Consider the following 24,640-nt stretch of genomic DNA (forward strand, 5'->3'; position numbering starts at 1 on the left):
AAGCATAGTTAGGGTGCTGCCACCATTATTATCATTTGCTGTCCGGCTCCCGATTTTTAGTTACTCTCCAGGCTGTGGCAGGGACCTGCCTCCGGCCTCGGGCCAGGCCTGGGAGAATCGGGATGGAGGGTGCAGCTGGCGGGAATCAGAGCGCATCTGCGGAGGAGGGCGCTGGGTGGGGCCCACCTCCTTCTGCGCGGCCGGCGTTGCCGCTTTAAGGCGGCGGCGGCGCGAGCAGGTCTATGGTAATGAGCCGCCGCCGCCGCCGCTCTGCAGAGCTCGCCCGCCCGCCCGCCGGGAGGCGACGGAACGCGGGGCTGGGCCCGGGGCCGCGGCGACAGGCAGCAGCCGCGGCGGGGACGTAGGGCACGAGCGGCGGCGCAAGACCGTCGTGGGCCGCCGGGGCCGGGCCGGGGTCGGGCGTGCGGCTACGCGGGCGCAGGTGGGCGATCCCACAGGGCGGCGGGGGGCCGGGGGCCCGGCAAGGCCACGGGCGCCGCGGGGCCCGCGGGCGCAGGTGGCGAGTGCCTGGAGCACAGGTGGAGGCGCGGCGGCAGCCCGCGGTGTTCGGGGTGACCCGGGAGCGGGCCTGGCTCTGGGAGCGGTGGGAGCCCGGGCGCGTCTTGGGACGCAGCGCGGGGCCCCGCCGAGCCACCTAGGCGCAGGCCCCGCTGGGCGTACGGGTGGCCCCCGGGGACCGGCGCCTCGGCCCGGGCATGAGGCGCTTTGGGGCCGGCGGAAGCCGGAGGAGGAGCCGCCGCCGCTGTTGACCCGGCCGGCCGGGAGCGGGGAGAGATGCGGCGCCCGGCCACCGGCGCCCCCCTCCCCACGCCGCTGCCGCCGCTGCTGCTACTGCTGCTGCTGCCGCCACTACTGGGAGATCAAGTGGGGCCCTGTCGTTCCTTGGGGTCTGGGGGACGCGGCTCCTCGGGGGCCTGCACCCCCGTAGGCTGGCTCTGTCCAGCCTCAGCCTCGAACCTCTGGCTCTACACCAGCCGCTGCAGGGATTCGGGGACAGAGCTGACTGGCCACCTGGTGCCCCACCACGATGGCCTGAGGGTCTGGTGTCCAGAATCCGGGGCCCATATCCCCCTGCCACCAGCCCCTCAAGGCTGCTCCTGGAGCTGTCGCCTCCTGGGCATTGGAGGCCACCTTTCCCCACAGGGCAAACTCACTCTGCCCCAGGAGCACCCATGCTTAAAGGCCCCACAGCTCAGATGCCAGTCCTGCAAGCTGGCACAGGCCCCAGGGCCCAGGGCAGGGGTAGGGTCACCAGAAGGGTCCACGGGAGGGCGTCGGAAAAGGAATGTAAATACAGCCCCCCAGTTCCAGCCCCCAAGCTACCAGGCCACAGTGCCGGAGAACCAGCCAGCAGGTACTCCTGTTGCATCCCTGCGGGCCATTGACCCAGATGAGGGTGAGGCAGGTCGGCTTGAGTACACCATGGATGCCCTCTTCGATAGCCGCTCCAACCATTTCTTCTCCCTGGATCCAATCACTGGTGCTGTAACCACAGCTGAGGAGCTAGACCGAGAGACCAAGAGCACCCACGTCTTTCGGGTCACAGCGCAGGACCATGGCATGCCCCGACGAAGTGCCCTGGCCACACTCACCATCTTGGTTACTGATACCAATGATCATGACCCTGTTTTTGAGCAGCAGGAATACAAGGAGAGCCTCAGGGAGAACCTGGAGGTTGGCTATGAGGTACTCACTGTCAGGGCCACCGATGGTGATGCCCCTCCCAATGCCAACATTTTGTACCGCCTGCTGGAGGGGCCTGGGGGCAGCCCCTCTGAAGTCTTTGAGATTGACCCTCGCTCTGGGGTTATCCGGACCCGTGGCCCTGTGGATCGAGAAGAGGTGGAATCCTACCAGTTGACGGTGGAGGCAAGTGACCAGGGTCGGGACCCGGGCCCACGGAGTGCCACTGCTGCTGTTTTCCTATCTGTGGAGGATGACAATGACAATGCCCCCCAGTTTAGTGAGAAGCGCTATGTGGTCCAGGTTCGGGAAGATGTGACCCCAGGGGCTCCAGTACTCCGGGTCACAGCCTCAGATCGAGACAAGGGCAGCAATGCCCTGGTGCACTACAGCATCATGAGTGGCAATGCTCGGGGACAGTTTTACCTGGATGCCCAGACTGGGGCTCTGGATGTGGTGAGTCCTCTTGACTATGAGACGACCAAGGAGTACACACTAAGAGTGCGGGCACAGGATGGCGGACGCCCCCCACTCTCCAACGTCTCTGGCTTGGTGACAGTGCAGGTCCTGGATATCAATGACAATGCTCCTATATTCGTCAGCACCCCCTTCCAGGCTACTGTCCTGGAGAGTGTCCCCTTAGGCTACCTGGTTCTCCATGTCCAGGCCATTGACGCTGATGCTGGTGACAATGCCCGCCTGGAATACCGCCTTGCAGGGGTCGGGCAGGACTTCCCCTTCGCCATCAACAATGGCACAGGCTGGATCTCTGTGGCTGCTGAGCTGGACCGGGAGGAGGTTGATTTCTACAGCTTTGGGGTAGAAGCCCGAGACCATGGCACCCCAACGCTCACTGCCTCCGCCAGTGTCAGTGTGACCATCCTGGATGTCAATGACAACAACCCGACCTTTACCCAACCAGAGTACACAGTCCGGCTCAATGAGGATGCAGCTGTGGGCACCAGTGTGGTGACGGTGTCAGCCGTGGACCGTGATGCCCATAGTGTCATCACCTACCAGATCACCAGCGGCAACACCCGCAACCGCTTCTCCATCACCAGTCAAAGTGGTGGTGGGCTGGTATCCCTCGCCCTGCCACTGGACTACAAACTTGAGCGTCAGTATGTGCTGGCTGTTACTGCCTCTGATGGCACGAGGCAGGACACAGCACAGATCGTGGTGAATGTCACTGACGCCAACACCCATCGTCCCGTCTTTCAGAGCTCCCACTATACGGTGAATGTTAATGAGGACCGGCCAGCAGGCACCACGGTGGTGCTGATCAGTGCCACGGATGAGGACACAGGTGAGAATGCCCGCATTACCTACTTCATGGAGGACAGCATCCCCCAGTTCCGCATTGATGCAGACACGGGAGCTGTCACCACCCAGGCTGAGCTGGACTATGAAGACCAGGTGTCTTACACCCTGGCCATCACTGCTCGGGACAATGGCATTCCCCAGAAGTCTGACACCACCTACCTGGAGATCCTGGTAAACGATGTGAATGACAATGCCCCTCAGTTCCTGCGGGACTCCTACCAGGGCAGCGTCTATGAAGATGTGCCCCCCTTCACCAGCGTCCTGCAGATCTCAGCCACTGACCGTGATTCTGGCCTTAATGGCAGGGTCTTCTACACCTTTCAAGGAGGCGATGATGGAGACGGTGACTTTATTGTGGAGTCCACGTCAGGCATTGTGCGAACACTGCGAAGGCTAGATCGCGAGAATGTGGCCCAGTACATCCTGCGAGCATATGCGGTGGACAAGGGGATGCCCCCGGCCCGCACACCCATGGAAGTGACAGTCACTGTGTTGGATGTGAATGACAATCCACCTGTCTTTGAGCAGGACGAGTTTGATGTATTTGTGGAAGAGAACAGCCCCATTGGGCTGGCCGTGGCCCGGGTCACAGCCACTGACCCCGACGAAGGCACCAATGCGCAGATCATGTACCAGATTGTGGAGGGCAACATCCCCGAGGTCTTCCAGCTGGACATCTTCTCCGGGGAGCTAACAGCCCTGGTAGACTTAGACTACGAGGACCGGCCTGAGTATATCCTGGTCATCCAGGCCACGTCGGCTCCTCTGGTGAGCCGGGCCACAGTCCACGTCCGCCTCCTTGACCGCAATGACAACCCGCCGGTGCTGGGCAACTTTGAGATCCTTTTCAACAACTATGTCACCAACCGCTCAAGCAGCTTCCCCGGGGGTGCCATCGGCCGAGTGCCTGCCCATGACCCTGACATCTCAGATAGCCTGACTTACAGCTTTGAGCGGGGGAATGAACTCAGCCTGGTCCTGCTCAATGCCTCCACGGGAGAGCTGAGGCTGAGCCGGGCTCTGGACAACAACCGGCCTCTGGAGGCCATCATGAGCGTGCTGGTGTCAGGTAAGGAAGGGCCCAGGTGGCTTCGGGGTGGGGCTAGCCCCCGGGGGCGGGCCTGGGCAGCCACTGGTGGTAGGAGCCACCCAAAAAGCAGCTGCTGACCCACCTCTCTGGCAAAGGGGCGAGGGGGCAAGAGCCAGCTTGGGAAGAAGCCCCAGGAATCCTGGTGGCCCAGGCACGGCTGGGCTGCTTCGGTTGGCTGCCCCCTGTCTACCAGCCTGTGACGTGGTGGGGGAAGTGTTGTGAGGCTGCCCTGGCTATGGCTGCCAAGAACTGTGCAAAAAAAAAAGGCGCGTGTGGAAGAGTGGGGGGCCGGGAGAGCTGGGGGCGGGGTGGAGAGGCCTGAGGCCCCTCAGCAGCCTTCGTGCCCCATCGGGGCATTCCTGTGATCTCATCCAGCCTCTGGCAGAGCGGAGGGCCGTGGGGGCACAGGGTTGCCTGCCAAGGGGTCAGGACCCTGCAGTCCTCCTCTGGCCCCTTCGGCTCAGCCACAGAATCGGCTGTGGACTTTGTCTAGCACATTCTTTTCCCTCCAGGCAGAAAGAGCCTGGCCTGGCTCCCCCTTCACAGCTCCCGCAGGAAGTGAGGCCAGAACTCATTGTCTCTGTCCAAACAGACCCCACTGTCAGAGTCCGTGGTTCGGGGTCTGGCATGGGGGTGGGGCTGCAATGAAGCCAGGGGCAGGCTGAGGCCTCCTGGGCCCCTTGCCCCCCATGGACTGTTCTTAGGGTGCCAGGCCTTCCTTGCTGGCTATGACTAGCCCAGGCTCAGGGAATGGAGGGTTGTGGGGACCAGGATGAGTCAGGGGACTGCTGGGCTTTGAGGGCAGAGACCCCAAGGCACCAGCTGCAATGGGGAGAGAACAGTCCCAGGGGCGTGGGAGCCCCGACAGGACCCACATTGTGGCATTCCTGCTGCTTGGCCAAGCGCTCAGCCTGCAGACTCCCTGGACAGCAGGGTTGGGGGAGGAGAGTTGGAGGGGGTGGTGACGGCATTCTGTTTTTTTTTTTTTTTAATTAGCTATGAGAGTGAGAGGTAGCAGCAAGGAAGGGGACCAGACCCAAGGTGCTGAGCACCTTCCCCAAGCCTAGGAACAAGCCATGACCACTGTTAGCTGCACCCCTAGGGATGGGTCAGGGCACCTCTGCCCCAGGCAGCCTCCAGACACGGCAGGGAAGGAGGAAAGAAGAGCATGGCAGGCCCCCACTCCCACCCAGGGAGTCTGGGAGAGTCAGGGCGTGGCTGCAGTCCCCTCCCCACACGTGGTCCTTGCTGGACAGATGCTTCTCCTGTCCCGCCCCGCAGGTGGCCATGGGAACCAGGCAGTGTGAGCTTTTGGAGGCTGTGGACAAGGCTCCGTGCTTGTTGGCGCTTCAGTGTCCCTTCCAGGAGGAGGAAGTGGGAGGCTGGAGTTCCTGTATGCCAAGTGCGTGCTCTCTGTGCCAGGGCACCTGAGACAGTGGGAAGGGCGTGGAGGGAAAGGGCCTCTCCCTCTTTCCCCCACCCTGAGCCTGCCAGAGGTGAGCCTGGCCAGGCACTGGGGATGGGCGCAGAGGAGGGCCCCCACCCAGCCTCCTGGGCTTCCCTAGACTAGAGGGGAAGGCTAGGGCAGCACCCAGGGCAGCCCGCTGGCCCTTCAGCCCTGGCCCCACCCTCTCCCACAGCCCTGACCCTTGGAGGCAGTCACCACGGCAACCCCAGAGTTCAGGGAGGCTGGGGCGAGGGGGAACTGACTCCCACTGCCCCTTTGTTTTCCTTCCCTTGTTCTTTGTCTCTTCTTTCTTTCCCGCCCCTGCCCATGCGGGGCCCTTCAGCGCTGCCTCTCCCCATGGCCCTCTCCCCGGCTCCTGCGAGTCTCTCTCCTCCTCTCCCCATTGCTGGCTCTTTTCCTGGGCCTTTGTCTTCCCTGTTTGGTCTCTGTGTTAGTGCCTCTCTGTCTTCCCCCTCTCTCTTCCCTGTGGCTGCAGCTGCCCCAGCTTGGGCTGATGGCGCTCCTGGAGCCCGAATTCCCCTTGCCTCCTTTTCCCTCTGCTAGGACACACAGGAGCTCCTGTCCATGGCCTGGGCAGCCCCCAGAACAGCAGAGCCCCTCCAGGCTTCAGCCTCCACTGGCACATGTGCCCGGGAAGAGAGGCTGGGAGTCCGATTCTGCCACAGTCTGGGACCTGGCACTTTTCCAGGTGTGGCTGGCTGAGCTCTGGGCACAGGTGGTGTTTCCTGGGGTCAGAGGCCATCCCAACTCTTTCTTTTCTATTCAGGAGGACAGCTCAGGCAGTCCACCCCCACCCCTATTCCCATCCTGCCTTTGCACCTGAGGGGTGACCCAGGTCAAGGGAGGTGAGAGGGACAAAGAAAGGAGAGAGCAGTGGGTTGACTGTTGAAGGTGGGGACAATAGCAGAGGGGGCAGGTGGCCACAGATGGGGGACCAGATGGGAAGCAACAGAGACATGCTGGGAGAGGGGCACAGGCGGGGCCTGAGACGGTGGAGGGGGACACAGGGAGGAATGTTTGTTCCCAGGGATAAGGGTAGCAAAGTTTCTCTTGCTCATTGGCCTCGACTGCCTCCTCTCCTCCCCTAATCAGTTAGGAGCACTATGTGTGGAGTCTTGGGCTGCTTTCTGCCTGGAGGGCGTATCCCATCAAGGAATCATTGGGCAGAGGCACCAGGTACACAGAGCCTGGGCCAGGCCGTACCTGAGCGCCCAGAGGCCTGAAGGGAGCAGGAAAGTAGAGCCTGAGGTCATAAATCTGGGCAGGCTTCCTGGAGCAGGTGAGCTTAGGGCAGGTTAGAAGGCTCGGAGGACTGTGGACTGGTGTCTGGGTACACTAAGTAGGAAGGAACAGCCTGTGCAGCAGCTTCAAGATGAGAGTGGGAGGAGCAGCAGTGGGCGATGACGAGCAGGCGTGCTGGTGAGAGCGGGCGGGCAGCCGGGCGCGGGCGGCTGGGATGGGTGTCTGCCTGCAGCCTTCCCAGGCTCAGCTGAGCCGTGGCCGGTGTAGTCAGCCACCTCAAGTGGGTATGACACAGACGCAGAATCTGTTCCCATATCCCTCTCCTACTCCCACCCCACCCCGGGACGCTGGCTCCTGCCCATGCCTGCTAGGGTGAGCATTCCAGTTTTATATCTAGTTGGTGCCCCTTCTGCTGTGTTTTAAAGACCATTTCTTCTCTATGGAGACTGAATAGATTCCCATCTACATCTCAGTGTTTGCTGAACACCTACTATGTGTAAGGCATTGTAGTAAATAAAAATTTGAACATCCTTTATAGCCCTGCCAAGCTATTCCCTCCTCCCCTTGGCTCCCAGCTTTCATTTTTGAGCTAAGAATCCATTCCGGTGTGTTTGTGCATTCAGGTGTGTGCGGTATTTCTGAGGTTAGGGTGTGTGGGTGGAGTGAGACACCAGCCGGTGTGTGTTAGTACTTAGCTGTTTATACGTGAGTCTGTCTGGGGGTGTGGCAGGCATTTGGGTCTACTATGGTGAGCCAAGCGGGTGATGAGGAGCTCGAGGCCCTACAGCCAGAGAAGAGACTGGCCCGGTGGGGCCCTGGGGTCTCGGGTGGAGAGCTGCCCAGGCCCTTCCATCTCTGCTCCCAGTTCCCCCACCCCACTCACCCTGTCTCCAGCATGGAGCAGTGGGTGGCGCTGCCACCAGTTAAGGTGGCTCAGCTGGATTTCCTGGGGTGGGTCCCCCCAGGCTGCCCACACCAGTGGGGAGAGTTGGGCGGGAAGAATGCTTTGTCCCTGGCGTTGCCATGGAGATAGTGGGCCTGTGCCCAAGCGGCTATGGGCTCAGTGGGAGGGGGCTGGGTGGCCCACTGACCCAGTTCCCCACCCCCACCCGCCACAGTGGGGGAGTTGGGAGCACAGCCAGGGTCAGGATTATCCTAGTGTTGAGGTATAGAGGCTGAGGGTGCAGGGCGATGATTTTTGTGGGTCTCTCATGGTGCTCTGGGCCCTGTAGAGAAGAACAAGAGGAAGTAGGGTTCCTGTGCGGGCAGCTCCTACTCTGGCACAAGGGAGCAGGACCCATGGCTTGCGCGGGGGCAGGTGCGCGACACGGAGAGGGTGCTGTGCTTCACAAGAGGAGGCTTTGGGAAAGTATGCAAAGAGAACTTCTGAAAGTCTCATCCCCTTAAGCACTTACGGGGGCTGACGCCTAAACGAGTGATTTACCTACAGGTGACAGACTTCCCTGGGCACCTTTCTGCTCCTCCGTGTGGCCCTGCACAGGCCCCCCCCCACGCCTCCCTCCTCCGTGTCCCCCTGCACAGCCCCCCCCCCACGGCTCCCTCCTCCGTGTCCCCCTGAAACCCCCCCCCCCCGCCGCCACGGCCCAGGCTTGCCAGCCCACTCCAGGCTGGGTCCTGACCTGTGTCGCCTCCCCGCAGATGGCGTGCACAGCGTGTCGGCCCAGTGCGCACTGCGGGTGACCATCATCACGGACGAGATGCTCACGCACAGCATCACGCTGCGCCTGGAGGACATGTCTCCTGAGCGCTTCCTGTCACCGCTGCTCGGCCTCTTCATCCAGGCCGTGGCAGCCACGCTGGCCACGCCCCCGGACCACGTGGTGGTCTTCAACGTGCAGCGCGACACCGATGCCCCGGGCGGCCACATCCTCAACGTGAGCCTGTCGGTGGGCCGGCCGCCTGGGCCCGGGGGCGGGCCGCCCTTCCTGCCCTCGGAGGACCTGCAGGAGCGCCTGTATCTCAACCGCAGCCTGCTGACGGCCATCTCCGCGCAGCGCGTGCTGCCCTTCGACGACAACATCTGCCTGCGCGAGCCCTGTGAGAACTACATGCGCTGCGTGTCCGTGCTGCGCTTCGACTCGTCCGCGCCCTTCATCGCCTCCTCCTCCGTGCTCTTCCGGCCCATCCACCCGGTCGGGGGCCTGCGCTGCCGCTGCCCGCCCGGCTTCACCGGCGACTACTGCGAGACCGAGGTGGACCTCTGCTACTCGCGGCCCTGTGGCCCCCACGGGCGCTGCCGCAGCCGCGAGGGCGGCTATACCTGCCTGTGCCGCGACGGCTACACGGGTGAGCCGAGGGAGACTTTGTATCTCAAGCACAAATCAGGCTAAGTGACAGGGGGCCCGCATTTGTTTTCAGAGTAAGGCGCAGTTACACTGGGCATTCGTAGATCGCACTTGCTCTTTGACAGCAGCCCGTTGAGAAAGGCAGAGCAAGGAGCCTCTCCTCACGACACGGGCACACGCCTAGCGACAGTAATTGAGGTCGGTGCTAGCGCCCGACCCAAAGCTAGTGTCCCAGCTTTGCCACCAGTAGCTGTGTGACCTTGAGCAAGTTACTTAACCTCTCTGGGCCTCAGCAATTTAACATGAAGATAGTGAACCTACTTAGGTGATAAGTTGATTGTGAGGATTAATTTAATTTGATACATGGAAAGAACTGGCTCTTGGAAAGTGTTGGCTTTGATTTACGGGAATGCTGAGCTTGGGTGATGTCTCTAGGTCTCATCTGGCAGCTTGATTAGAGATGATGCTAGGCCTAGAAGCTGTCTCCCCAGCTGCTGATTGAGTTACGGCAAGCACTTTTCCCCCAGGTGTTTAGGTGAAGGCACATAAGAGCTGGGCAAACTGGAGGGGTTTGGGTTTGGAGACAGGAATGCTCAGGAAGATCGCTGCCCCTGTGCAGCCCCGGGCAGAATGGCTCCACTCCTGCCTGGTGCCGGTAAAAGAGGGTCCTGGCTAGGAGGCCTGTCTGTTGGCCTGTGACTCGAGGCCTTCACACGTCCTGTCCTGGCCTCTCTCTGGGCCCCCACTGCCGCTGCTCTGTGCTCCCCACCCCTCCCTTCAAGCTCCTGCTTCTCAGGACATTCCCTGCTCCCCTTCCCATGTGCTCTTCCTCCCTAGATGCCTCAGCTCTGCTCCCTGTCCTCCCCAGCCATGCCCACTGGCTCTGCCAGCCCCAGGAGGCAGGCCCCACTCCCTTCCCTGCTGCATCTTTCTGACCAGAACTTGCCAGACTTGACTCCTCTCTGCTGCTGCTGGGGGTGGGAGCAAGGGGAGGGGTGGGCTTGGGGGAGGGGAGGAGAGTCTTTGTCCAGGAGGATGGAGGGGGGTGCTTATAGTAGGCGAACAACAGTTTCCATGGAAACAAGAGCCAGTCACTAGGCACAGGAGCCGAGAACCTGTCTCTAGAATCTGGGAATGGGGAGGGAGAGAGAGGGCTGGATTTTCCCATCTGATATTGCTGGGATTTTCATCTCTTCCATTGACTCCTTATCTGCTCCCAGGGCTCAGTTCCCCACCCTCTCAGCGTCTCCCATGTGCACAGAGGTCCTCAGTCCGGACCCCAGGGCTCAGGGTGAGAGTTCTCTGCCTGATTCCTCGGAGGACCCAGCTTCTCTCCCCTGCCCCCCGTAACCCCAACAAATCCAAGTGGAAGCTGGTCCCATCCCCAGGGAGGAAAACTGATCTTGGTGCCTGACGCGGACAAAAGCAGCAGTGGGGTGGGGGCAGAGTGGAGGGGCTGGCACAGCCCTCATGCTGCTCTGCAAGCCCTTCCCCTCCATGCACATTTACTCCTGCAGGGGGCCGGAGCATCCCCAAGATTGCTGGGTAGCAGGGTGCTGAAGGCTACTGGGATCTGGGCCTCCCAACCAGGGGCCCCAGCAGGCCTGTACTTAGGAAGCCCAAATGGGGGTAGGAAAGGGACCAGGAGTGGCAAGGAAGTCGCAGGGGAGCCGTGTAGGGTTGTGAAAATGGCACAGTAGGCCGGACAGAGCACCGGGAAGGGCTGTGCTTATGGATCCTTTCCACACGAAAGGAAGCAGGGCTGCCCAGGGGAGTTTGGGAGCATTACAGGGGTCACAAGAGGCCACAGGAGATATCACCCGGCGGGGGGGGGGGGGCGGTCCACTTCCCCTTCCGCTCCTCAGGTTCTTGTGGCTCACTCGCCTTTCCTCTTGCCCAGGTGAGCACTGTGAGGTGAGTGCCCGCTCAGGCCGCTGCACCCCAGGTGTCTGCAAGAATGGGGGCACCTGTGTCAACCTGCTGGTGGGCGGTTTCAAGTGTGACTGCCCATCTGGAGACTTCGAGAAGCCCTACTGCCAGGTGACCACGCGCAGCTTCCCCGCCCGCTCCTTCATCACCTTCCGTGGCCTGCGCCAGCGCTTCCACTTCACCCTGGCCCTCTCGTGAGTGGCTGGGTGCTGGGATGGCGGAGGGGGCCCGGTGGGAGTCGGGGCTCCCCCTGTCCTGGGATAAAGTGGGAGGTCAGGCAGTGATGGTGCTGGGAGCGGGTTGCTGGCAGCTCTGCTCTGGGGGTTGCCTGTGCACCTTGCCAGCGGACCTTCCTTGCCAGCCAGGGGCTGCCTGTCACTCCTCCCAGCCACCTCCAGGGTGGGAAGCCCGGATGCCAGGGTTCTCGTTTGGACCCATCTTCCACATTCTAGCCCAGTGGCCCATAGCCTTGGCCAAGGTGTCAGTCCCATGGAGGGTCCTGGGTAGGACCGGGTGCTGGTGAGTGGGCTGGGGTGCCAGCATCCAGGTGGGTGCCCCATTCCTGCCCCCATCCCCGACTCCCGCTCAGGTTTGCCACAAAGGAGCGAGATGGGCTGCTGTTGTACAATGGGCGCTTCAACGAGAAGCATGACTTTGTGGCCCTTGAGGTGATCCAGGAGCAGGTTCAGCTCACCTTCTCTGCAGGTGATCACGGGTGCCCGTGTCCTTCCCATCTTCCAAAGGCCCATTCCTCAGCCCAGACCCCAAGCCCCGCCAAACCTGGGCCCAGCCCCAATCGTGAACACCCCCCACCCCTGCCATTCCCAGCCCTCCTCTGGTGTCCCAGCTCACCTGGTCTTTTCCCCAGGGGAGTCGACCACCACTGTGTCCCCATTTGTGCCCGGAGGGGTCAGTGATGGCCAGTGGCACACGGTGCAGCTGAAGTACTACAATAAGGTGGGTATGGGAGGGGACAGAGGGGTTGGAGGGTTCTGTTCTTGGCTCAGGTGCCCGCCCAGACCTGGGTGACTGCCTCCGGGGGTTGGTTGTGGCACTTGTAGCTGAGAGGAAGGAAGTGGGTGGGGACTGCCACTTTGCTGGGGCATTCCCACCCCACTGGGCAGTGCTCCTTGCCCCCTGTTCCATTAGGCAGGCACAGACTCAGATGGACACTGAGGAAGGCAGTTAAGCACATAAATCATGTCTGTACACACGTTGTACGGGTGCACACAAAGGTGCGACAGGTGTGCTGGCCCCTGAACCTAGTGGGCTTCCTGCCCACCCTTTCCCTTCTCTGCTCTTGCCTGTCCACAGCCACTGTTGGGTCAGACGGGGCTTCCGCAGGGCCCATCCGAGCAGAAGGTGGCCGTGGTGACCGTGGATGGCTGTGACACAGGGGTGGCCCTACGCTTTGGGGCTGTGCTGGGCAACTACTCCTGTGCTGCACAGGGCACCCAGGGTGGCAGCAAGAAGTGAGCAGGGGCAAGGGCCAGGGGGTGGGAGGAGGCGCGAGGCCAGGCTGGGAGGGGAGGTGGGGAGGGCAGGCTTGAGGGGGCTCCGAGGTGGGAACAGAGCTAGATGGGGGCCCTCCCTCACCTTGGGACCCTTAGGCCCTGCTCCGTTTGGGGGAGGGGTCAGGATTGGGAAATTAGAGCAAGGCCTTGTGGCGCGGCCTGGGGAGGGCGTGGGTATGGGACAAGAGCAGCTCCGGTTGGAGGTGACTCCCGTTCTCCTGTTGCTGCTCTGTAGGGCCCCTTGGACTCCTGCCCAGGCCCTTCCTCTCTCTGGCCTGGTGACAGGGCATAGGGAAAGAGGAGAGCCGGAAGCTCCCAACCCTCCATCACGGCCACCTCCTTCCCTTTCTGCTCCTCCAGGTCCCTGGATCTGACGGGCCCCCTGCTCCTCGGTGGGGTGCCTGACCTGCCCGAGAGTTTCCCTGTCCGAATGCGGCACTTCGTGGGCTGCATGAGGAACCTGCAGGTGGACAGCCGGCACGTGGACATGGCCGACTTCATCGCCAACAATGGCACCGTGCCTGGTATGGGGTCTAGGGGTGGGACAAGGCCGGGAGCCCAGAGACAGAGGCCGTGCCTGGTGTGGGGACACCAGAATAGGGGATCTCAAAGCCCTCTCTAGCTACTGCCACAGGTTTTCTCTTTGGAGCCCCAGCCTGGGGCCACTGAGCCCCCTTCTCTCCATTCCAGGCTGCCCTGCCAAGAAGAACGTATGTGACAGCAACACTTGCCATAATGGAGGCACCTGCGTGAACCAGTGGGACACATTCAGCTGCGAGTGCCCCCTGGGCTTTGGGGGCAAGAGCTGCGCCCAGGGTAGGTGAGGCAGCCATCAGTGGCTGAGGTCTGGGTGCTGTCAACAGTCTGGGAATACTGGCAGGGCCGGGGCAGGCCGTGGGCAGGGCTCAGCTGAGCTGGGCTGTGGGTGGAAGAGCGTGTCTGGGCACAGCCCCGAGAGGGCAGCACAGGAGACAAAGGGCCCAGTCAGAGGCAGGCCTGGGCATAGGGTGGGGCGGGCGCAGGGCAGGTCAGTGCTCTGAAGGGCGGGGCTGACGGGAATGGGCGCTAGGTAGGCAGTGCCCGGCCTCCGGTGGAGCCACTACCAGGAGCATCATAGCCCCCAGGGCACTCTGCTGCTCCGCCCTTCAGAGCCTGCCTTTATCTGCCTCCCCAGAAATGGCCAATCCACAGCACTTCCTGGGTAGCAGCCTGGTGGCCTGGCATGGCCTCTCACTGCCCATCTCCCAGCCCTGGCACCTCAGCCTCATGTTCCGCACGCGCCAGGCCGACGGCGTCCTGCTGCAGGCCGTCACCAGGGGGCGCAGCACCATCACCCTGCAGGTGATGCAGGGACTGGTGGGGACAGGCAGGCCTTGGCCTGGCCAGGCTACAGTAGCCTCCAGGGGGTTGGACAGAGGTGGCTGGGTGTGTGTTGGGGGGATTGGATATAGAGGCGGCTGGATTAGTTTGGTAGGTCGATACTGCCACCTATTGGGCCTGAGGGAAATAAATACCCTTTTCTCTGTGGCCCCAGCTGGGCAGCAGAATGGGCTTGGTGGTCCAGGAAGGGGGACAGTGGGCTGGAAGAAGAGTGACTAAGGCAGTCTGCTGACCCTTCTCTTTGTCCTCCTGGTGCCAGCTGCGGGAGGGCCACGTGGTGCTGAGCGTGGAGGGCACAGGGCTCCAGGCCTCGTCTCTCCGGCTGGAGCCAGGCCGGGCCAATGACGGCGACTGGCACCATGCACAGCTGGCACTGGGAGCCAGCGGGGGCCCTGGCCATGCCATCCTGTCCTTCGACTATGGGCAGCAGAAAGCAGAGGGCAACCTGGGCCCCCGGCTCCACGGGCTACACCTGAGCAACATTACGGTGGGGGGAGTGCCTGGGCCAGCCAGCGGTGTGGCCCGTGGCTTCCGGGGATGTTTGCAGGTGAGCATCCTCCCCGGCCCTGCTGTCCCCACCACCACCTGGAGCCCCACTCCACTGATGGCCAACACTGGCCCTGTCCCTCCAGGGCGTGCGGGTAAGCGAGACACCCGAGGGTATTAGCAGTCTGGATCCCAGCCGTGGGGAGAGCATCAACGTGGAGCCAGGCTGTAGCCTGCCAGACCCCTGTGACTCGAATCCATGTCCTGCCAACAGCTATTGCAGCAACGACTGGGACAGCTACTCCTGCAGCTGTGATCCAGGTATGCTAGGGACCCAGGGCCATGGGGCAGGTTAGCAAGTGCCTGGGGTCTCACTCTGGCTCTGCTGTGTGACCTGGGGCCAGTCGCATCACCTCTCTGAGCCTTAGTCACCTATACTACAAAGCCACAGCCTGCTGGTCTGATGCTCAGAGTAGAAGGAAGTAGATAAAGGTGGGTTTGAGGGAAGACAGTGCCAGGGCAGGATGAGGATTGAGCCTTTCTGGTTCTTGTCGTCCCAGGTTACTATGGTGACAACTGTACTAACGTATGTGACCTGAACCCATGTGAGCACCAGTCTGTGTGTACCCGCAAGCCCAGTGCCCCCCACGGCTATACCTGCGAGTGTCCCCCAAATTACCTCGGGCCATACTGTGAGACCAGGTAAGTGGACCAGAGCATGCAGCAGCTGGTCCCAGTGGCTGCAGCTCATCTCAGTGTGTCCCTCAGAGCCCCGAAAGCCATGCTGACCTGTGGCCAGGGTCAGAAGGGCCACACGTGGCTAACCTATGTGGCTCAGGGAGCTCACTCCTGCCTGGGCCTCTCTCTGCAGGATTGACCAGCCTTGTCCCCGTGGCTGGTGGGGACATCCCACATGTGGCCCGTGTAACTGTGATGTCAGCAAAGGCTTCGACCCAGACTGTAACAAGACCAGCGGCGAGTGCCACTGCAAGGTGACAGCCCCAACCAAGCCTCCACCATGGCTGCCTGGGCCTCTGCCCACACCTCCGGGGCGCTAGAGGGAGGCAGTAGAGATGGGCCTGGGTGCAGAGAGCTGAGGGCTGTGAGCCTGTGCTCTAATGGGCAGGGCAAGTGGCTATTTGTCTTCAGGTGCCTGGGGTGCAGGGGGACAGGTAAGCTCTGGGCCCTCCCTAGAGGTTGTTTGCAGCCTGTTCTGAGTGCGTGGCATCTCACTGATGGGTTCAGCTCCAAATCATTGCCAGTTGTTAAATATTTTGAACACCACTCCTGATGGGACCGGAGGTCAGGGAGCCTCTCTCTAGAGGGCCACAGCTGAAAGGATCCCTGAGCATCCGGGGCAGCGAGCCTCAGCCAATGACACCCTTCCTCCCTCCTCTCTCCCAGGAGAACCACTACCGGCCCCCTGGCAGCCCAACCTGCCTCCTGTGTGACTGCTACCCCACAGGCTCTTTGTCCCGAGTCTGTGACCCTGAGGACGGCCAGTGTCCGTGCAAGCCAGGTGTCATTGGGCGCCAGTGCGACCGCTGTGACAACCCTTTTGCTGAGGTCACCACCAACGGTTGTGAAGGTGGGGCTCCTGGCATGGGTGGGCAGCCCTCCCATGGTGCGCCAGGTAGCAGCATCCCAGGGAAGCCAGGAGGGGCCGGTCAAAGGCCTGAGGAGCCTGGGGGAGGGCTGGGGAGCCCGGGGCGGAGCTACAGAGGGGGAGCTGCACCAGGGTGACTGTGTGTTCTTCTCTGCAGTGAATTATGACAGCTGCCCACGGGCGACTGAGGCTGGGATCTGGTGGCCCCGTACTCGCTTCGGGCTGCCTGCTGCTGCCCCCTGCCCCAGAGGCTCCTTTGGTAGGTGCTGGGGGCCCCAGATGTGATATTGAGGATGCGGCTTCTGCCATCAGTGTGGTGAAGGCAGGAAGCTCCTGGCTGCAGATCCTGGGACCCTGCTTTCTGGCCTCTAAGTCCTGGAGACTCCATGTCCCATCTTTCTTGGTTCACTGTTCCCCGCTCTCCCAAGGTGGCCCAGGCACATCTACATCTCAGACTCGTAACAAAAATGCTGAAAAATGGCCAGGTGTAGTGGCTCACGTCTGTTAATCCCAGTACTCTGGGAGGCTGAGGTGGGAGGATCACGTGAGGCCAGAAGTTTGAGACCAGCCTGGGCAACATAGTGAGATCCTGTCTCTACAAAAAATAGAAAAATTAGCCAGCTGTGGTGGCATGCACCTGTAGTCCCAGCTACTCAGGAGGCTTTTGGGGCAGGAGCATTACTTGAGCCCAGGAGTTCGAGGCTGCAGTGAGCTATGATCATGCCACTGCACTCCAGCCTGGGTGGCAGAGCAAGACCCAGTCTCTAAAAAAATAAAAATAAAAAAGCCAAAAAACCTGCACTGTGCTTTGCACAGGTGCACAGGGCTGGGTGCTAGAGTTTCAAAGGTGAATCGCACAGGGTTTCCATTCTCAGCTCACCACCTAGTACTGGAGTTATGCCACCAGACAGTCTGGGGAGTAGGGGTGTTGGGTGCTATCCCAGGAGACCCAGCCCCAGGATGGGGGCTGGTGCTGGCCCCTTGGATGGGCAGTGAGCAGCATTCGTAGGCAGGGAGTGGCAGAGAGCACAGGTGGAAGCCAGAGAGGGTCAGTGGGTGCTGTCTGGGGGCTCAAGGAGGCCCTATGCCCCATGCTCCCATAGCCCTGCTTAGACCGGTCTCGCAGAGATTTTGGGCTCTAGTGTTCTATACACCTGTCTTCCTGTTTTACTTGGGCTGAGGGAGGGCACAGCTCGTATTTATTTGTCTCCTGCCTCTGGCCCAGGAGGTGCTGGCCTCTGGCAGAACCCCTCAGCCAGGTCTCAGGGGTGTCTCCCTGTGTCCTATGTGTCTTCCTGAGCCCAGCCCTCTTGGCTTCCTTCCCTCAGGGACAGCTGTGCGCCACTGTGATGAGCACAGGGGCTGGCTCCCCCCAAACCTCTTCAACTGCACGTCAGTCACCTTCTCAGAGCTGAAGGGCTTTGTAAGTGGACCCTTCATCTTCATCTCCTCCCCTCTCTCCTCGCCCTCCCAGCGTGGGTCCCCACTGGTCCCCACTGCCATCTTTGAGAAAAGGGATTCTGAAATCCCAGCCTCTGTGTTCCTGGGCCCACCTGGAGAGGCCATCTCTCTCCTTTGCTCCAGAGTTCCAATTCCTGCCCCGCTGCGCTGACCCCGCCCCCCACCCTTTCCGTCCAGGCTGAGCGGCTGCAGCGGAACGAGTCAGGCCTGGACTCGGGGCGCTCCCAGCGGCTGGCCCTGCTCCTGCGCAACGCCACGCAGCACACAGCTGGCTACTTCGGCAGTGACGTCAAGGTGGCCTACCAGCTGGCCACGCGGCTGCTGGCCCACGAGAGCGCCCAGCGGGGCTTCGGGCTGTCTGCCACGCAGGATGTGCACTTCACCGAGGTGGGTCTTGGAGGAGGCTGGGCTGGCTGGTTAGGTGGGGGTCACGGTGAGTGAGCCTGCTCCTGGCCACCCGGGGGAAGAGTGGGGACACCCCCTACCTCACCGTCAGGGAGTTCCCACCTGACGCGAGACCGCTGTGAGATCCCGTGAGCCATGGCCCAGCCCGTGGGTATTTAGAGCACCTCTCCCAAGCATTTCTGTATCAAGGTGCCCATAGAAGACACCATTCATAGGCGGCATGGTCTGACCCAGAGCAGAGGCCTGCCCACTGTGCCAAGGGCTGGGAGGAGCAGTTCCTCAGGACTTCTGTGTGGGTCCAGGCACAGGGGCTGGGAAGCTCTTATTTAGAGTGGGGGGAAAGGTTAGAGGCAGAGTATCCAGTGACTGGGGTGGGCTGTGTGGCCCAGGGGGCTTCCCAGGGGCGGCAGTGGTGAGTGCTGAGGGACGGGCTGGGCACAGGCTGGGGCTTGGGGGTGGGGATGACAGGTGTGGGCTGCGAGCACACCCACTGTGACCCTGCCCACCCCAGAATCTGCTGCGGGTGGGCAGTGCCCTCCTGGACGCAGCCAACAAGCGGCACTGGGAGCTGATCCAGCAGACAGAGGGGGGCACCGCCTGGCTGCTCCAGCACTACGAGGCCTACGCCAGCGCCCTGGCCCAGAACATGCGGCACACCTACCTAAGCCCCTTCACCATTGTCACGCCCAACATTGGTGAGGCTGCCACCCAGGTCGGGGAGGGGTTTGTGGAGAGAGCCCCCCTCAAGGGTGGCCACGCTGGGGCCTGCCTTCCTCACCGTGTCCAACCTGTGACCATCCCCCCCCCAGTCATCTCCGTAGTGCGCTTGGACAAGGGGAACTTCGCTGGGGCCAAGCTGCCCCGCTATGAGGCGCTGCGTGGGGAGAGGCCCCCGGACCTTGAGACGACAGTCATTCTGCCTGAGTCTGTCTTCAGAGGTCAGTGGGGGCCAAGGGCCAGGTCCTGGGTATCTGTGCAGACTGCACAGGGGGCAGGGCCCAGCTGAGTGTGACAGTATTCTGCTCCCAGAGATTCCCCCTGTGGTCAGGCCCGCGGGCCCCGGAGAGGCCCAGGAGCTGGAAGAGCTGGCACGGCGGCAGCGGCGGCACCCGGAGCTGAGCCAGGGTGAGGCTGTGGCCAGCGTTATCATCTACCGCACCCTGGCCGGGCTACTGCCCCACAACTACGACCCGGACAAGCGCAGCCTGAGGTCAGTGGCCAGGGCACTAGAGACGGATGGGGGCGTGGGTTGGCAGGTGTGTGCTGAGGCGCGGAGGGGGCCTGGGGGAGTGTCTCCCAGTCTGTGCATCTGCCCACCTCAGAGTCCCCAAACGCCCTGTCATCAACACGCCCGTGGTGAGCATCAGCGTCCATGACGATGAGGAGCTGCTGCCCCGTGCCCTGGACAAGCCAGTCACAGTGCAGTTCCGGCTGCTGGAGACGGAGGAGCGGACCAAGCCCATCTGTGTCTTCTGGAACCATTCGATCCTGTGAGCCTGCGCTGCCTTCGCCCCCAAGGCTTTGGGCCGAAAGCCCAGCCCCTGAGCATCCCACCATCCTTGTCTCCCTGACCCTGCCTTCCCCACACAGGGTCAGCGGCACAGGTGGCTGGTCAGCCCGAGGCTGCGAAGTCGTCTTCCGCAACGAGAGCCATGTCAGCTGCCAGTGCAACCACATGACAAGCTTTGCTGTGCTCATGGATGTGTCCCGGCGGGAGGTTGGACCCACCAGGGACAGCCGCAGAGCTGTGGGTGGGAGCCCAGGGCACGGGGCTGGGTGCTCAGGCCCTGCCCTTCCTAATTCCCCGGGCCCCTGCCACCCTGCAGAATGGGGAGATCCTGCCACTGAAGACGCTGACATACGTGGCTCTAGGGGTCACCTTGGCCGCCCTGCTGCTCACCTTCTGCTTCCTCACTGTCCTGCGTGCCCTGCGCTCCAACCAACACGGCATCCGACGGAACCTGACAGCCGCCCTGGGCCTGGCTCAGCTGGTCTTCCTCCTAGGAATCAACCAGGCTGACCTGCCTGTAAGATGCCCCCACCGCCGAGACCTTCCCAACTTCCAGCCCTCTCAGGCTCCCTCGGGATCCCTTCCCCGGCCCCCACTAGGAATCCCTGCAGCATTAACTCTAGTAAAGAGCCTAGCCCAGCGCCTGGCCCATGGCTTCCTCTCCTCCAGCTCCCCCTGAATCCCCCAGCATCCCAGAGGCCTCTCTGGCCCGGACTTCCCGAAGTAGCTCCCATCACCCAGGCCCTGCTCCCCTGCACCACCTGAAGCAGAGCCCAAGCTCTGGGTGTGCCCTGGGCACTGACCCAGTGTGGCCTGGGCCCGCAGTTTGCTTGCACGGTCATCGCCATCCTGCTGCACTTCCTATACCTCTGCGCCTTCTCCTGGGCTCTGCTGGAGGCCTTGCACCTGTACCGGGCGCTCACTGAGGTGCGCGACGTCAACACTGGCCCCATGCGTTTCTACTACATGCTGGGCTGGGGCGTGCCGGCCTTCATCACAGGTACCCCACCCCCACCCCAGGCCCTGAGGCCCCCACCCAGGGGCTGGTCCCCATCCTGGAGGAGACGGCATGGGCGGATGGTGGGTGGAACCCTCCCCATGCTCCCTGCCTGGCCTGCTGAGCCTGCCTGCCTACAGCCCTGCTTCCCGGGCCCCTCATCCCCCTTCCCCTGCTGCTGTCTCCACACTTCCAGGTCTAGCTGTGGGCTTGGACCCCGAGGGCTATGGGAACCCTGACTTCTGCTGGCTCTCCCTCTACGATACGCTCATCTGGAGTTTTGCTGGCCCGGTAGCCTTTGCTGTCTCGGTAAGTGCTAGGAAGTGGGTTGGGGGTGAGCAGACTGAGGGTGTCCTCAGGATCCCCTTGAGGAACAGGATCCTAAAGGGATCTGTGAGGCTGCAGGGCCCCATGCCGTGGGGTAGAAGCTGTCTGGCCCCTGGTGATCCCCTCTCTCCTTTGCCTAGATGAGCGTCTTCCTGTACATCCTCGCGGCCCGGGCCTCCTGTGCTGCTCAGCGGCAGGGCTTTGAGAAGAAGGGCCCTGTGTGAGTATGGGGTGGCGGTGCCTGGGCAGTAGGCGGGCACCAGTGTGGGCGGCCTCGTGGCCAGACTCACAGCCTGTCCCGCTCCCCAGCTTGGGCCTGCGGCCCTCCTTCGCTGTCCTGCTGCTGCTGAGCGCCACGTGGCTGCTGGCGCTGCTGTCCGTCAACAGCGACACCCTCCTCTTCCACTACCTCTTTGCTGCCTGCAATTGCATCCAGGTACCTGGCCTGGCCCATGGAGAGGGGCAAGCATGGCTGTGAGGTGCCTGACTATGCTCAGACTGTTGCTGCCTCTTGCCTGCCAGGGCCCCTTCATCTTCCTCTCCTACGTGGTGCTCAGCAAGGAGGTCCGGAAAGCACTCAAGTTTGCCTGCAGCCGCAAGCCCAGCCCTGACCCTGCTCTGACCACCAAGTCCACCCTGACCTCGGTGAGCAGATAGGGGCCAGAGAGGCGGAGGGGTATGGGGGGGCAGGAGGCCTAAGAAGCCTGTTCTCTTGCCCCACTCTCCTCCTTCCTTTTTCCCTTCCTCCATCCCTCCTTGGAAGGAGGAGGAGTGGTGAAATGGTATGTGTGGCCTGGGGAGGAGCCCATGAGGGGTGTAGCATTTTGTGGGAGATGCGGCTGGAGACAGGTAATCAGGTAGTCAGTACCCTGCACCTGACAATCTCTCACGAATTTTGGTAAATTTCCTGTCTCCCAGGATGCTCTCAGGAGATAATTCCTGGACTGTCTTTTACCAATAAGCTCTTGTACAGCAAATCCAGGTGTGCAGGGCTGGCACAGCTAAGGTGGAGCTCTGACTACTGCCAGACCCCAATGCGGGGCAGCAGAGATGTGGGGCCCCCTCTTTCAGACCTGGCCCCGTGGGAGGTAGAACTTAGGGGAAGTTCCCTCCACCGTTCCACTTCCCAGCCTGGGGCTATCCCTTCCTGCTCCCCCACTGATCAACTTCTCTGTTCCCTGCCTAGTCCTACAACTGCCCCAGCCCCTACGCAGATGGGCAGCTGTACCAGCCCTATGGAGACTCAGCCGGCTCTCTGCACAGCGCCAGCCGCTCGGGCAAGAGTCAGCCCAGCTACATCCCCTTCTTGCTGAGGTGAACCCTGGAGATGGGAGGGCTGAGGAGGGGAGGAGAGGACCATGCCTGCTGGCCCCAGGCCAGCCAGCTGCTGGGAGCTGAGTAGCACCCACCGTGGCTGATACGGGTAGTAGCTTGAATTAGGAGCAGTAGGGGACCCAAGGCAGGAGCCAGGATCCCAGAGGACAGAAGAGAATGGGACTCTGGGCATGGAGCCAAGCTGACTCCTCCAGCATGGTCTTGTCTTCTTAGGGAGGAGTCCACACTGAACCCTGGCCAAGGGCCTCCTGGCCTGGGGGACCCAAGCAGCCTGTTCCTAGAAGGTCAAGACCAACAGCATGGTGAGGACGGGAGGCCCTGGCTGCCCAGTGAGGCAGCTGGCTTTTGCTGAGGGTGGGTAGAGGTGGGTGGGCTGGCTGTGATCTCTTCCTGGCTTTCCAGATCCTGACACAGACTCTGACAGTGACCTGTCCTTGGAGGATGACCAGAGTGGCTCCTATGCCTCCACCCACTCCTCAGACAGTGAGGAGGAGGAAGAGGAAGAGGAGGAGGAGGCTGCCTTCCCTGGAGAGCAGGGCTGGGATAGCCTGCTGGGGCCTGGAGCCGAGAGACTGCCCCTGCACAGCACCCCCAAGGGTGGGCCAGCACTGGGGCTGTGGCATCTTGGGCCCGTGGGAGGGCAGGAGCCCAGGGTTCTTGGGCAGCTAGGCTGGAGTGGTGACTCTCCTAGCTGTCTGCCCTCTGGGCCTCATCTACTTCCTTTCCCTGCCAGATGGGGGCCCAGGGCCTGGGAAGACCCCCTGGCCGGGAGACTTTGGGACCACAGCAAAGGAGAGTGGTGGCAACAGGGCCCCTGAGGAGCGGCCACGGGAGAATGGAGATGCCCTGTCTCGGGAGGGGTCCTTGGGCCCCCTTCCAGGCTCTTCTGTCCAGCCTCACAAAGGTGAGTGGGGCACCCCCAGCTGCACACGGTCCCAGTTAGCAACCTCATGCCCCACGTCCCGCCCCGTGGCTGCTGGGCTTTCTAGGACAGCCCCCTGCTCCTCCCGCCTACCTGTTACAGCGCCTGCCCTCCACAGGCATCCTCAAGAAGAAGTGTCTGCCCACCATCAGCGAGAAGAGCAGCCTCCTACGGCTACCCCTGGAGCAGGGCACAGGGTCTTCTCGGGGCTCCTCGGCGAGTGAGGGCAGCCGGGCCGGGCCCCCTCCCCGCCCACCGCCCCGGCAGAGTCTCCAGGAGCAGCTGAACGGGGTCATGCCCATCGCCATGAGCATCAAGGCAGGCACCGTGGATGAGGACTCGTCAGGCTCCGAGTGAGTGTGGCTGGGTGGGCGGGACAGGGTGCAGCCCTGCAGAGCTGCCCCCAGAGCTGCCCCCAGGCCTCCCCAGGCCACTCTGGTTGGCAGTCAGAGGACGAACGGGCTGTGCGCGGTCCGGCTCCCTTACTACAACGTGCCCGCACACCTTTGGTGCCCTGTGGGGTGGGCCACCCTGTCCTGGCCCTGTGCAGCGCAGCCCAGCATAGGGCAGAGTGAGGGAGGACGGGGAGCTGGGGGTGCTTTTCTGTCTCCTTCTTCTGGTGAACGCTCTCACTGTCTCTTCTGTTCCAACTAACCCTCTGTCTGCCTTTTCTGCCGCTTTCCTTTCCTGCCTCTCCAGATTTCTCTTCTTTAACTTCCTGCATTAACCCCGGGCCGTGCTCCTCCGTCCGCGGCCCCCTCCCTCCCCAGCCGCGCTCATGCCCGCTCCTGTCTTGTGCTTTATCCTGCCCGCTCCCCATCGCCTGCCCGCAGCAGCAGCGACGAAACGTCCATCTGAGGAGCCTGGGCCTTGCCGGGAGGGGTGCCCGCCCCACCTAAGGCCATCTAGTGCCAACTCCCTCCCCCACCATCCCCCTCACTGCACTTTGGACCCCTGGGGCCAACATCTCCAAGACAAAGTTTTTCAGAAAAGAGGAAAAAAAGAATTGTAAAAAAAGATCTCCACTCTTCATGACTTCAGGGATTAATTTTTTTTATACGCTGGAAGTTGACTCCCCTTTCCCTTCCCAAAGAGGATAGGACCTCCCAGGATGCTTCCCAGCCTCTCCTCAGTTTCCCATCTGCTGTGCCTCTGGGAGGAGAGGGACTCTTGGGGGGCCTGCCCCTCATTTGCCATCACCAAAAGGAAAGGACAAAGCCACACGCACCCAGGGTGTCGAACCCTGCAGGCTGCACCCGGGCAGGCCTCAGAATGGCGAGGGGTCAGGGCAAAGGGCACGCCTCACCTGCCTATGCCGCCTCTCCCAGGAACTGAAAAAGCCCTGTCCGGCGAGGGGGCAGAAGGACTCAGTGCCCCCGGACCCCCAAATGCTGCATGAACACATTTTGAGGGGAGCCTGTGCCCCCAGGGCGGCAGGGCTGCCCCAGCCCCTCTCCTTTTCCTGGACTCTGGCCGCGCCGCAGCCCAGGTGTTTGCTCAGTTTGCTGACCCAAAAGTGCTTCATTTTTCCTGCCTGGCCCGCACGCTGGTGGGGCAGGCCAGTCATGTGTTCAGTTGCGCTTCTTTGCTGTTGTGTGGGTGGGGCGGGAGGGAGAGGACACGCAGTGCTGGCTC

At 62.1% G+C, this 24,640-nt stretch overlaps 1 protein-coding gene across 1 annotated transcript; it reads left to right on the plus strand.

The window, feature by feature from the left end:
• Positions 1 to 272: 272 nt before the first annotated feature.
• Positions 273 to 24,478, plus strand: CELSR2 (cadherin EGF LAG seven-pass G-type receptor 2). Its single transcript, XM_045546705.1, has 34 exons — positions 273 to 4,096; positions 8,487 to 9,134; positions 11,034 to 11,256; positions 11,652 to 11,767; positions 11,931 to 12,019; positions 12,377 to 12,534; positions 12,937 to 13,100; positions 13,267 to 13,392; positions 13,751 to 13,917; positions 14,216 to 14,503; positions 14,589 to 14,763; positions 15,003 to 15,144; positions 15,314 to 15,434; positions 15,847 to 16,030; positions 16,206 to 16,307; positions 17,377 to 17,471; positions 17,687 to 17,896; positions 18,426 to 18,609; positions 18,724 to 18,852; positions 18,944 to 19,124; positions 19,237 to 19,404; positions 19,505 to 19,631; positions 19,741 to 19,941; positions 20,250 to 20,424; positions 20,618 to 20,730; positions 20,889 to 20,968; positions 21,058 to 21,184; positions 21,271 to 21,393; positions 21,935 to 22,062; positions 22,297 to 22,385; positions 22,486 to 22,680; positions 22,817 to 22,987; positions 23,124 to 23,358; positions 23,839 to 24,478. The coding sequence occupies exons 1-34, from the start codon at positions 796 to 798 to the stop codon at positions 23,861 to 23,863; spliced, it is 8,760 nt and encodes a 2,919-aa protein (XP_045402661.1). The 5' UTR covers positions 273 to 795; the 3' UTR covers positions 23,864 to 24,478.
• The last annotated feature ends 162 nt before the right edge of the window (positions 24,479 to 24,640 follow it).

This window comes from Lemur catta, chromosome 3 (genome assembly GCF_020740605.2).
Source record: "Lemur catta isolate mLemCat1 chromosome 3, mLemCat1.pri, whole genome shotgun sequence".
Lineage (NCBI taxonomy): Eukaryota > Metazoa > Chordata > Mammalia > Primates > Lemuridae > Lemur > Lemur catta.